This window comes from Podarcis raffonei, chromosome 11 (genome assembly GCF_027172205.1).
Source record: "Podarcis raffonei isolate rPodRaf1 chromosome 11, rPodRaf1.pri, whole genome shotgun sequence".
Lineage (NCBI taxonomy): Eukaryota > Metazoa > Chordata > Lepidosauria > Squamata > Lacertidae > Podarcis > Podarcis raffonei.
The window spans coordinates 4,831,813-4,845,924 of NC_070612.1; the positions used below are offsets into that span (position 1 = coordinate 4,831,813).

General features: G+C 43.4%; 1 protein-coding gene across 15 annotated transcripts in view; it reads right to left on the reverse strand.

The window, feature by feature from the left end:
* The window catches only part of CELF4 (CUGBP Elav-like family member 4), an 806,729-nt gene extending 800,367 nt beyond the window's left edge, over window positions 1-6,362 (reverse strand). For 6 of the 15 annotated variants that reach the window (XM_053408999.1, XM_053408991.1, XM_053408998.1 and 3 more), the window contains exon 1: window positions 5,784-6,361. In XM_053408999.1, coding sequence (XP_053264974.1) covers window positions 5,784-6,063 — 280 coding nt within the window. In that variant the 5' untranslated portion in view covers window positions 6,064-6,361. Of the gene's footprint in view, window positions 1-5,783 lie in introns of all 15 variants that reach the window. The other 9 variants (XM_053409003.1, XM_053408994.1, XM_053408995.1 and 6 more) reach the window with 2 other exon arrangements.
* Between the last annotated feature and the right edge of the window lie 7,750 nt (window positions 6,363-14,112).

Sequence of the window (14,112 nt, forward strand, 5' to 3'; positions counted from 1 at the left end):
ACAGAAAGAGCCCCATCTTTCATCCTGGAGTCTAATAGGATTGTGCATCTACATATATCACTACAGAAAGTGTTTTGTAAAATCAGGGCCTAATCCTAAAGTCCTAGGTGATACCTCTCCTGAAGAATGGCCTCCCTGATTATCTTAAATGGAAAGATTTATATAGGAACAGGCCCTTCCTCAACATCCAAGTGCGAGGACACGAGAGGCCCAACATCTGCAGCCAATTGCTGCAGTGATTATGTCCCTAAAGTATTTATTTTCACAATCAGAATTGTCATCCCTTGTTACATCCACAACCAATTGGTCTGAACATGCCTTCTTTTCCTTTGTTCCCTTCAAGGTACAGCGAGGCAATTGTGCTGTTACCTGTCTCCTCTGACGTGCCCATGTTCTTCCGCCAATAAGAGGCATTGGAATGTGGGCTATTGTGGAATAACAAAAAATAATTTGAATTTCTCCACATCTCTGAGTTAGAAAATATGTTTATGGTATCCAAATAAAACACCTGAGAGAACATGCTTCAATTCATCTCCAAACTCCCTTAGAGCAATAGGCATAGCTCTCAATGTTGCCCCTTTTTTAAGGGAAATTCCCTTATTCCGAATAGGATTCCTCACAAGAAAAGGGAAAAGTTGACAGCTATGGTGCCAATAGGTCTTATGTGAGGGAGAAAATACGGGATAACTATTCATTAAAGTAGAAACTTTAAACACACACACACACACACACACACACACACACACAGCATGCACCAGGATACCTTTAATATTACTAGAGTGATTAATGCAAGGGTGAGTAAGAATACAACATTTATTTGGAATACTATCACAAATAGGTTTTACTTTTGGCAGGGTGAGGCAAGGGAGCTCTTCATTTGCCATTCTAAAAAACAAACAAACCCACATACTTCCACATTCATGGGTACTGCGATTGGAGAAGGAAAATGGATTATTATTTCTTTGTCATAAAACTAACCCACTGTGGTTTGTTGGTATAACAGTTGGTTCTTTTTGGCTGCAGGTAGAATGCTACCCCCTCCCACTTTGATGGTGTTTTGTGTGTGTATGTGTATTCCCTCTTTGAAACTCGATCTGGATTACAACCCAACTAAAGACTAAGCAGGTTGCTTTCAGTCACGCAAGCCTTATGTTTCAATTATGGAGGCATTTATTCAACACCTGTATTTAGCTGTGTCCCTTTCTGAGTACATTTTCATTTCCCCAAGTCTTTTTTTATCGCTCCGTACAGTGCATCTTAATTTAACAATCATTGCACTTCTAAATCTCACAGCTAACCTGAAAACTGATATTGCACTGAGGTTGAACAAAGCTTTAATTCACATCTGTCTCTCCCACTCTGGCTTCTCTCTAATAAAAGAGACTATTGTGAATTGGGTAATTTGTGGACTTATAAGACCAGGTGTTTTCGACTCCGAAAATGACCTATGTTTCTGAGAAGGGAAATAGACAACAGTTGAAATAAACTATTCTCCCCCTTATTACCTCTTTTTAGCTATGTATATTTACTGAATGTGAGGTTTGGCCTTTTATTGTGGGGGGTGGGGGAGACACGCACCCCACCATCTTGGTGATGGATAGTAACAATTTTCTATGAGCTGCATTGCTCAGATGAGACTTGAAAGGACACCCTATCTTTCAGGGTAATGGAGTCCTCAATGCTTATGATCCTTCTCACACCTCTGCTTTTAAAAGCCCATTAAACCCTGTGTATGTGTGTTTGTGTTTGCTAAATCTCACTACCAGATCTAGCCTGACTTCCTAAGGACTATCAAAAAAAGATGGTGTATCCCAGTTAAAAACGCACTGCGGGCCTTGGTTACGAATCAAGCATGGATAGGAAGAAATACTATTAAAAACCACTTGGGATGGTCCTGTTTTGATTTCATTCATTTATAAATATTAGGCTTAAATGCCACTTAATTGGCCTTAAATTATTTCCAAAGATAACGCATTATAATATGTCTGTCCTGAGAGCACTAACCTTTATGCCTCTGAGTAACTCAGACCTAAAACAGATGCCTCTGCTAAGCGTGAATTGGGTGGGGGACTTGTGAATGAATTTGTTGTCAGTGCGTCTGATTAGCTAACTCGCTTTGTATGTTTGTATATGTTGCAAAAATGGGTGGGATGGTTTGAGCTGCCAAGACGTCTGCCTGTCAATGATCTAGATAAACTGTGAACAAAATCCCTGCAGGGGCTACCTTCCTCAAGTGCTTTCCTGCACCCTCAAAAAAACAAAAGGAAAAAGAGTACAGCGCTATACCGATCTAAGCCGAATCAGCAGTTGACAAACAGATTATATTTTATCTGGAATCTGCATAGAACTACCAGATCTTAAATTTCATTTCACCTTCCTAGAACCTTAATGAGAAGGACAGATCTCTGGTGGGAGTTTTTCTGTGCATCTTTAAACTAGTTATGCCATTTCTTTCTCTCTTACTATGCTGCTGACAATGGGACTTACTCCGCAGGAAGTGGACAGAGTCCTTTCTAATCTAGGAGCAAGCCCTGCTGAACTCAATTGGACTTCCTTCCAAGAGGATCTGTTTGATTGCACGGCAAACTATCTATGTGAGACCTTTTAGCCAAGGCACAACAAAACCCAATGGTGTGTGTGCGTTCACACACAAACACAGCCACAACACTGCACTCTGAAGTAACTCGGTGGATTTCAGCACACTTACCTGCCCTGAATAAGTGACTGTAGTCTAATACGATGTTTAGAGGTTCGTGGCAGGCTTCATAAACAAAGCCACTTCTCTCAATCATTCCATAAGCTATTTCAGTGAGAGACATACCTGCCTAGGAAGGTCTGCAAATAAGTACCGCTAGAGGTATTTGTCCCTGCCTCACCTATGGAAAGCATTTTCTTCCCACTACAGGATGTGAATGAGCAGAGAATGGTATAGCAACCAGAGCAGACGAAGGAAGGAAATTGTATGAATTCTTATGGTTGCACTAGTTTCTGATTTAAATGCAGTCATGAAAAGAGGAAGGCAGGGGGAAATGGTAAGATAAATATGATCCTATTTCTCCAAGCCCTGTCATGCTTTTTGACTTTCCACTAATTAACCAGCAGTGGCAAGCAATCCCCCCCCCCCAACACACACTAGGTAGCCAAAGGCACATTTTTATCAGGATTAGTGAGCAAATCTGTAACATCACAGAGGACTCTTCTCAGATGGGCTAAATCAGGCCAGGAGTTTCAGCCCTGGGTGCCTTTGGAAACCACAGTAAATCCTCCTGCCGTGCCATATGAATAATGAGAGGGATTGGGTTGGGTTGGCTGATGTACGTTCCCCTCGCTGCTCTGAGAGATTAAAAAATGAACCTGGTTACTAAACAAGCTTGTACTTATGCAAATTGGCCTGAAGGGCTTATACCTTGACACTTGGACAGTCCTTACGATTCACCTTGAAATACAGTAAGATGCCGAGGAGTGAAAGTTAAGCATGCCTTGAGCAAGACTCTGCCCTAAAACTAAGCAAGCCAGAGAAGGCAAACGCTTACCGGGGAGAGTGGGATGGAGATTCGCTGAATGAAAGAGGCGCAAGTTTTCTGGATTCTAACAAAGCCCATTTAGCTAGTTTCTCTGGCACTTCCTATCCCTTGAGGTCTGGGTGGGTTACACGAAGCACACAATAAAATAGCCTAAAACTAAATAAATAAATGATTCAAGAAACCTCCTTCGTCATTAAAATGTTAACATCTGGCTTCCCAAACCTAGACAAAATAGGACAGGTATTATCTATTGGACTTTCGTCTGTTCAGGACTCTTTGTCATAATTATAATATGTGTGTACATGTGTGCTCTCTTAAATGAAAATAAAAGAGCCATGAGCCAACCATTAAATAATAAAAAAGATCCTTGAAATACACACACATCCTTCTCCTTCTTTTTCCCCTTTCAAGTAATCTCCTGATGTAGAATTTGTATTTACTTAGAAAAGCTTTATAAACTTTCCGTGGATTGATGGTAGTGGAGAACAACCACAACCCAAAAAACAACAACAGACATCGCCCAGAGGAGATGAAGCTACCCATCAAATCTACACCTCTCTTATTAAGCCTCAAGAACCCCACCTTCCAAAAAGCTTGAATGGATGGCAAAATAAGATTCTGGTTTGTAGTGACTGCAGAGGAGAGAAGGGGGGTGGCTGTAGTGAAGGAAAGAAAGGCAGTTGTCAGTTGCCACCCCCAGAGTTTCTCCTGTGCAGCATCCTCTCTCCCTTTCCCTGCCCCCACCCCTTTGCAACATCAACTCTTCCTCTTTTAAAAATAACTTTCTATTTGCATAACCATCCCCTAGCGAATTGGGGGCATGAGGGGGGATTCAAAACGTGCCATTAACTTTTTGAAGATTTACTGCTGGACACACACGGCTGGCTTAGCACGTTGGGAAGCATTTATCTGGGATTTGAAGTGGGAAGGGAAATCTGGCGGCTAGATCCCCACCCCAGGGCCATGCACTTCTTCCACATTTTGGTTCTCCCTTATTGAAGTTTCCCATGTATTCTACATTATTACTATTACTATTACTACCTCTTCTGAACCGAGAAGTGGAAAGGCAAACCCATAAGAGAAAAGCAAACAGAGAAAACCCCGAGTAGAGCAAAGCAGTTCTTCCGCCGCCAGACTTTATCTACTTGCTTATGCCTAAACCAGTCCTTTAGGTCAATCGCATCCAACTTATTCACTTCAGTCCCACTTTTCAGGCAACGCGATCGATACACTGGCATGCCTTTCGCATGCCTCTCTTCACTCCCCACCCTCCAAACAAACATACACTTCCTCCCCTTTTGTGGTCTTTAAACTACACACCAAAGCCTTGCAGGGGAAACCCGGGTGGAAGAAAGGAGAAGGGAAACGCTAGTGGACTTTCATCCCAAACCCCCGCGAGTGAGGAAAACAAGAAGGAAGGTTTCAGCCGAAGAAAGGAGCAGACGGGTTCCCCAGCACGGTTTCCCACCCCCCTACTCCATCCTTCCCCTCAAAAAAGGAAACTCTGATCACCGTCATTAAAAAGTTCCTGAGCTCCCCTCTCCGCTGCTGACCCAGTGAGATATACCCCCACACCCCCGTCTCCAGAAGTGGATGCCTGAACACATGCTTCGCTCCGGATGCATCGCTAAAAACCTCTTCTCCCCTCTCAGTAATTCCCCTCTCTTTATCTAGCTGGCTAAGTATACAGAGACACACAACACTGCCGATTTCTTTCTTCTTTGGGATTCCACGGTGAGGACTTCTTAGCAAAAGAACAGAAAATCCTAACACCCGTTCCTTCGCTCTCTTCCTCCCCCCCCCCGCCCTATTAATTTCCCCCCTCTTCTAGGGTCCGCCGTTGTCTTGTCTGGGACCGGCTGCAAAATAACCACCACCTCCCTTTCTCCGCTTCCTTCCCGTCCACCCACCTACCCAACGCCTCTGTGTTTGGGCAGAGTCCGCGCAACCCAAATAGCAGCAGCCCGTTTCAGCACCACGAGCGCTGGACACCTCCGTCCATCGCTTCCCATGCACCCTTATGGAGAGTTGCGGTCCCTCCCTTCGTTTCCCTGGTGGGCTCTTGCTAGCTACATTTGTGTTTAAACTTCCCCCACCCTGGAGATCAGTCGGATCTATAAGAGATCAGCCTTCCACCCCCCCACCTCCTCTCTTTATGGGCTTCCAACCTAGCAGGATCTGCCCCCCACCTCCTTCCCCGGACTCTCCCCTCCTCCAAGCCCCTGCGAATAAGGGGGAAAGTTAAGAAGCGGACCTCACCTTTGTGCATGCCAGTAAACCTGTCCTTCAGCACCGTCAGTTCATAGATCTTTCCGAACTCTTCAAAGAGAGGTTTCAGGTCCTTCTCGTCCAGGTTGCGAGGGATTTGCCCAATAAAGAGCTTGATGGCATCGTGGTCCTTCATGGGAATGGTGGATGTGTTCCCTGGACTGTGATTTAATCCGTTCATGTGCCCGTTGGTGTTGGGGTTAGTGTGGTTGCTACTGAGGCTGGGATTGTCTGCTTGTCCGTTTGCTAACGTGGCCATCTTTATATACATAGAGAAAAATCTTCTTTTCCTTTTTTCCCCACCCCCCCTCGCTTCCTCTGTTCCTCTCTCCCGCTCCCTCTTTCTCTCTCTCACACACACTCCCTCTCTCTCTCGCACACATACACACTCTCACACAGGAACACACACACACACACACTCTCACACACACATTCACTCCACCCTCTCTCTCTCTCGCTCTCTCTCTCTCCCTCTCTCGCTCTCGCTCTCTAGGTCTCAACTGATTTTTTTTAATACATTGAACAGCCAGGATCTCTGTCCTTTCCGTTTAAACAGGCTGGATCGGTTCAAGATGCCAGTGAGGCTGGGGGGTAGGGGGCGGGAGGGAGGGGGAGAGGCGCGCGCGGGGGTGGGGAGGGATGGAGACCAGGGGGGAGGCGGGTGGGGGCTGGAGGGGCACTTTCTTTCGCTTTGGTTCCACCGAACCCCCTCGCCCCTCCTCCCACTTCACCCCCACCCCACCCCCACCCCCGTCTGCCTGCCCAGTGGTAGATTCCAGTCCTTGCCTTGGCTATAAATAGCGTCAGGCGCATGGTTCTTTGAGAGAGAGAGAGAGAGTCAATGTCTATTGTGGTAACCGAGCAAACGGGGAGCGGTTGCATTTTGCAGAAGCCAAGCGATTTTTCGTAATTTTTTTTCCTTAATATTTTTTTATGGGGGTAGGGCCGCTCCCCCTTCTTTTTGCATTTCTTATTTTATTTTATTAATTTTTTTAAGAAAAATATTATCCTTATTCTTATTTTCCAGCTTCTGCAAACCCAACCATCTCGACTTTTCCTTCCAGTAATGGCTAGGAAAAAAGAAAGCCTTTTGTTTGAGAAGGAAAAGCAGAGAGAGACAGAGAAAAAACAAAATAGCCCAAATAAAACGAGGTTGTGCTGGCGAGTTTTTTTTTTTTAACTATTTAAATCTCTCTATTTTTTAAATTTTTTTTTAGTATCCTCTCTCTCCTAAAACATTGCTAATAAAAGAACTACAGATATGAAGGCAACCTGGACATCAGAGGTCTTTTCTTGTTGTGGTGGTGATATGATAGTGAAAGTGGTGATTGTTATTATCCGTGTCATAGCTATCTCCATTTGTGTCTGTGTTTCCAATTCTGTCTGGGCTGTTAATTATTTTTCCTTCAAATTAGCTTGGCATTTTTTTCCTCGGCTATAAGAGGGTGATTTGGGGAGGGGGAAAGGAGGCTGTATTATAGTGGGGCTCCTTTCCTTATAAAAGGTAAAAATTCTACCCTGAACCGTCTCGGTGCAGTTTCTTGGGTTTTTTATTTTTGCTCATTGATAGGCGAGTAAACATTTTCGCTCCGCTCTCGCAGTAGGCACCAGGTTTCTTAAATGTTTATAGGAACAATGCATTATACTTAATTAAGTCACACTGTAATAAAAGAAGTAGCATCTCCCCCCCCCCTCCCGCTCCAACCCACCGTCCTCCTTCCTCACTGTTGTTATTTGGGGGGGGGGGGCGGGGAGGGAGAAGCAGGCATCGGATTAAAAAAAAATACAACATGTAGCTCAAAGCAATTTTTCTTAGCTTTAAATGAAATCTCGCAGAAACATCTGGTGGCATAAGCTTCTACTAGAGGCAGGGAAAATACGAGTGTGCTGAGAAAGGAGAGCTTTTGCAGCCTGCAAGTTACTCTGTTTAGACAGAGAGAGAGAGAGGGAGATCTATATATAAATGTTGATTAGTTGTTTTGTTCTAGATTATATATATATATATGCACACACAATATTTTCAAGTGGATTATCTTCTCGTTCATAAACGAGCTGCAGAAAGCATCCACTTTCCTAAACAAATTTATGAACATTGGCAGGGGGGTTATCTGAATTCATTAAATGCATTTTGGATAGTGATTTAAGGTACCTGCCTGCAGCTTTTGAGGTACAGCGGGATTCTTTTCTTTCTTTCTTTCTTTCTTTAAAAAATAAATGGTTCAAGTGACAATTTCCAGACAGGTCACTGTCTCAGTATCTTGCAACAAAAACGACGAGAAAGAGTCTTGGGACACCTTAAAAGCTCGCAGATTTATTGTGGCACCAGCTTCTGTAGGCTACAGTCCACTTCATCAGAGGCATGAAGCGTTAGCATGAGTTACAGGTATACATGTGTGTGTGTGTGTGTGTGTGTGTGCACATGGTTTGGGGGGATGGTTAATTAAAGTGATGCATCCATTAGGAGAGAGAGACAAGGTCTTGCTTTTAAATCATATTTAAATCAACTCTCATTTTTCCAGCCGTATGTTTCATAAGAATATAATCTTGGTTCCTTGTACACCAGTGTACATTATATCAATGAGGAGGGGGGCCAGTTGATGAGAAGGACTAGGAGTGCATTACTTTAAACAGAAGGGGCAGTATTGTGGAAGGCTAAGGCTGATAGTCCTTTTGCACACTTACGTGGGAGTAAGCCTCATAGACCCCCATGGGACTTACAAGTAAACTTGCTTAGGCGATGGTGGGTTGATGAAATGTTTGTTTTCAAATGTCCTATTGATATATGCACGTTCCTTTAATATGTTTGCCTTTAAAAAGAAAACAAAGTCACGGGGAGGTTGTCTCTTCAAATCTATGATGCCTTAAATTGCCCTGGACTGAAAACCATACCTAACTGGGGTGTGATGAGGCAGAGGAAGAGTCCAGCTTGATCTTATAGTGACATTTATGCTAAAAGTTTGCAGGCACATGGGCCTCGCAGAGAGAGAAGACCCTAGCATCCTTGTCAATTTTGTGGCTAGCAAGCAGGGCATGAAAATATAACTTTCCATGAATCTGGCAGGTATCTGTAAGGGAGCCCTGGAGTTTAATGGCCAATTTGCTTACAGCACAAACACACAATTTCTATAGGGACCCAACCTTTCATGACCCAGGTTGCATTTTTGAGCATACATGTGGAGTTTCTGTGCACATACTGGTTTCTGTGCAGTGCTTAAATTGGTTTTGCTCAGGAATACTTAGCAGCTACTCCCAGGTTATACTAGGGGTAGGTTGCAGTTCCTTTGGCTAGATTATGACTTACCTCTGGTGAATTCTGGACACTAGTTTAAGGTGTGCATGAAAGCTCTCAAGAACTATCTATGCAGCAAAGCAGCCACAGTATAAATAAAAGTTTTTGTTAACTCAGATATAAATAACGGACTTTAGAAGGGAAGTAAACCAGGCAAGAGTCATTAGTTCCCTTTTCTTTTTAACCGGATATGCAGGGTATCTCTGTATATATCGCAAATGGCTTGTGCGTTGTGTGTTCGTACATATCTCTGTGTCTATTATTTCCAGTGTGCAAGTGCCTTTTTGGAAGGTGATTTGTAATAATGTAAGGCAGTGACATAAAGTGTCTAGTGACCAGTAATTGCAGAAAATAGAAAAGGTTACAAATTCTCAGAGTGCCCACATGACCAACTTGGGGGATGTTCATTCATTCTGGGGTAATTTGGTCATCTGCTATATCCTGCTAAATGATAATGGGAATTATTTTATTTTTTTTACTACACAACAGGTGTAGCAATCACATTCCACACAGAGATTTTCCACTTTTACTGTTTGGTCATTTTGTTGTTGTTGCCTGCATCAATCTGCGTTTGATCCTAGGTACTTAAATTAAGGAGGGGGAGAATATGTGTTCATTTTGCTGGCTGAAATAAAGGGAATAACTTTGTTTTCCATGGTGCAAAGAAAATATATGCAGAACAGGAAAGGGAGACCTTTGGAATGAATGATGTTCAACTCAGGAGAACAAACATCTGGTGAAAATAGAAGCTAGCCATTGGCCAGTAAAATGAACGAATGCTAAACACCTTTTCCCCCCAAGGTCTCCATCTCCTGTATATGTGCTCAAGGCACCTGCTATTCTAGCTGGACAGCAACTGGGAAAAAGGAGGCTGATGCAAAGAGTCATTTGATTCTGGAAATACTCTTTTGATCATTTCCGCCGTGTGTTCTAATAGTTTTCCACTGTCAGGAAGCATTTGAAGAAAGAAATGAGCACTAGTAATTATGGATGTCCACTGTTTTAAAACATGACAAAAAAAACCCCAAAACTATCATGGAACAAAGCAATCAGAGTTTGTCTGGAGAAAGGCATCTTTCTGTGCTAACCTGCATATCCAGTTGTGTATATATTTCCTATATGAAATCAGAGCAGCATTCCATGACTTTAGCCCCTCAAAGGTCCTATGATAACCCCCCCTCCAAAAAAAGGCAGGCAGATGCATATACACAATGAGACTCTTTTATTTTCATTTTCACTCAAATGCTGTTTTTTAAGTGGTGTTGATTTTTTTACATTTTTAACACTCCCCATCTAATTCTCTAAGCAGAGCAAATTATGAAAATGTACTTGCAGTTGCTTGGCGTATTTGAGTTGCAAAATGCATTTTGATAGATCTCCCTTTGTTTGTACATCAGTGTTCCCCCCCCTCCAAGAATAACTGTGTGGCATTGGAAGGGGGCGGGGTGATGGAAGATCCATTGACACATTGTCGTGTGATTGAAGTACCTTCACGATTCATGTAATTGGTTAAAAATGCTGCTTTTCTAAATTGTGGACACCTGGCTCTCTGGCGTAGGATGTTTAAGGTGGGAAACGTGGATCCTGCCACAGCTCCAGAGGGAGGTAAGGTGCAGATGGGCCCTATCCTGCTACAGTGCATACTTTGCCACAGCTCTATGTAGCTAGGCGGGAATGTTGAGGGTAGGAAGAAGAGGAAGGTAGTGTATCAAAAAAAATAATGATATATGTTTGGACAAGGGACTGAGGCTGTAGAACCAAAGAGGGAAACTGGAAGTGTGCTTCAGAATGGTATTCTACAAGCTCCTTTCCAAAAGGTTCTTGCTCTCTGCTCGGGTCACCCTTCGGCCTAGTCTTTCTGTAAGCAGAAATATATCTGTACCTAGAGGGGGGACAAATCTTTCCCCTGGACAAGCGTTCCTGTTAGATTAGCTTTCATGTTGTACAGTCGTGTGGTTTTAGGATCCATTTATGGCACTGACTAATTGCTCCAAATTCTGCATCCTATCGTATCTGCTGGCTCCAGGTGTTTCTCTCATGAGGACTATGAGCATGATCCTCTCAAGGACAGTTCAGTGCAGTGAGGTTGACGTAAAGCTAATCCAGTGTCATTTTAGGGCTCCATGACATAAACCCATCCTCGTGTCCCCATCTGCCTCCACGCTGCAGTTGCATTAAGCTTCCTTTCCTTTTTCTTGGCTAATTGGTTTGTTGAAAAGCAAAAGGGGGAGGAAGCGATAGGCTAGGAAGCCTATTACAATGAAGGGCTGCAACTTGGGGCAGCAGTTGAGAGCAACGCAGCTAGATGGTGTCTCACTGCTCACAATTCTGCGTCATGGTGTGTAATTTTTGTTCTGGGCAACTTACTGGCCCACTGGGCGTCATTTCTTCTTCTTCTTCTTCTTCTTCTTCTTCTTCTTCTTCTTCTTCTTCTTCTTCTTCTTCTTCTTCTTCTTCTCCTCCGCCTCCTCCTCCTCCTCCATCATTTTAGAAGAGGCCACACCCATGCAAGCTTCAAAGCTGGGGCTAAAAAAAATAATAATCGAATTTTGGATTGGGAAATTGAAAACAGTTCTAGAGTTCTGGAATTGAGAACATGTGCTAAGTGATTTCTGATGGCTCATAAATGGTGCTTGATAGCTGCTATTTTGAGGCTAACACTGTTACTGAGTTTGTTTCTGTCCTGCTTTCTGGACCTTTATGCCTGTTAACAGGTAGATAATCCAAAAAAGGGAAGAAGTTCCCAGTACTTTCTCTTCACAAGGAAAACTCTCATTGTTTAGGCTGTTTAAGACATTCTAATCCCCTATTCCAAACCTCTCCAGGTTTCTGAACCTTACAAAGACCCATTGTGTATTTATATATCAGAACTATAGGTCTAGCTCTCTGTAAGGATCCAATGATACCCTCCAAGAATTTAGGAGATGCTTGAAACAGTTGAGCTATGAATAGACACCAGCAAATGTTGTGACTAAAAATATTGCCATTCCATGCTTGTTAGTAATTGATATTTAAGCTGAAAAATCAAAATGACAAAAATCCTCTATCTGAGCCTATTAGTTGAACTAATGTATATATTTCACATTCAACAGATTTCTACCACACACAAAAGTTTGCTGTGGTACAGAATCTGAAGCTGGCCAATAATGCTGGCCAATGACATCAGCTCAGCACCATACACAGCTAAATCATAGTGAGGACTAGAAGTGGGTGTATTATACCCTAATTTCATCCCATCCTTCTTTAACCATGTGCTGTATTACTATGTGTATCATTTTTTTATTAAATTATTTTTCATCAGCCTTCTATCTATGAAGAGGGATGTGAACTCTCATCCACACTTATATAGGAAATGTCCCTGTGGCGCTGTGGGTTAAACCACAGAGCCTAGGACTTGCCGATCAGAAGGTTGGTGGTTCAAATCCCCACGACAATGTGAGCTCCCGTTGCTCGGTTCCTGCTCCTGCCAACCTAGCAGTTCAAAAGCACCTCAAAGTGCAAATAGATAAATAGGTACCGCTCCAGCGGGAAGGTAAACGGCATTTCCGTGCGCAGCTCTGGTTCTCCAGAAGCGGCTTAGTCATGCTGGCCACATGACCCGGAAGCTGTACGCCGGCTCCCTCGGCCAATAAAGCGAGATGAACACCGCAACCCCAGAGTCGGCCACAACTGGAGCTAATGGTCAGGGGTCCCTTTACCTTTACCTTACCCTGCCTTATTTGCACAAAGATTTCCAGGAACTGGGAAGGACACGCAAGCATGGTCCCCAGCCTAAGTTATGCTCCTGAACTTAGAATAACAGAATCACAACATTGTAGTGTTGGAAGGGACTTCTTCTTCAGGGTCATCTAGTCCAACCCCCTTCAATGCAGGTCACAGCTAAGGACTTCCTGAAAGATGACCATTCAAACTCTGTTTAAAAACCTCCAATGAAGGAGAGTCCATCACTTTCCTTGGTAGTCCTAGCTTCTGAGTAGTTCCCTAAAATTGCAACTGATAAAGGGTCTGCAACCTCCTTGTTACTTGACTCAATTCAAAGCTTTTCTGATTCCATGAAGAACCCAGAATGAATTAGGACCCATTGGCTATTAGCCAAAGTGGGCTAAGTTCTACTTTCAGTGACGGAGGCAATAGTCTCTGAAAATCAGGTGCTGGGAATCACAGGTGGAAAAAGTGCTGTCGTTCTCGGGTCCTGCTGGTGGGCTTTGCATAATGAGCATCTGGTTGGCTCCTGTGATAAGAGGATGCTGAACAAGAGGGGTCTTTGGCCTGATCTTGTGTCCTTACAGTGTGGATGGGGTTTGCGATGTTGAGTCACCTGGTTTTATTCTTACAAAGAAACAGATTCAGCGAGTGTAAAGTTTTAGGCTGTTCATGTTTCATTGATTTATCACATTGTGTGGATTTCCTTTGTATCATTATGTGACCCACCCTGAGATTGCTTGTGATGATATAAGGCCTGGAGAAATTGTGAAACTTCCACACATGCATCTCAATATGATGCACAATAGCTAAAAACAGTTTAAAACAACACAGCAAGCAGCAAATCTATATGTTTTTTAAAAAGCAATCCAAAATAGACACGCATTGCAGAGAATCGTTCTTCCAGCTGGGAAAACTTGTCAGAACAAAAATGTATTCAATTAAGAACATAAGAAGAGCCTGCTGGATCAGACCAGTGGTCATTCGAGTCCAGGGCTTTTTTCGCAGCCACAACTTGCTGGAACTCAGTTCTGACACCTCTCATCCATTTTCAGCTGTGAGTGCAGAGCATAGCCATCTTGGCAGGAAGCAACTGTTTCCAGAAAGTGCAAATAGCAGACTCCTATCGTCTCTTGGCAGGGATGCTGTTCAACAGAATAGGAGCAGCCACACAGAAAGCCCTGCTCTGAGTTCCTGTGGAGTGGGCTCCTGGTATATTTGGTGCTTTCAGAAGCTGTCCCGCAGACCACAGTGACTTAATGGGTCTATAAGGGATAAGGCACTCTTTCAAACACATCCGCAACCAAGCAAACAGCACAATTATTTTTC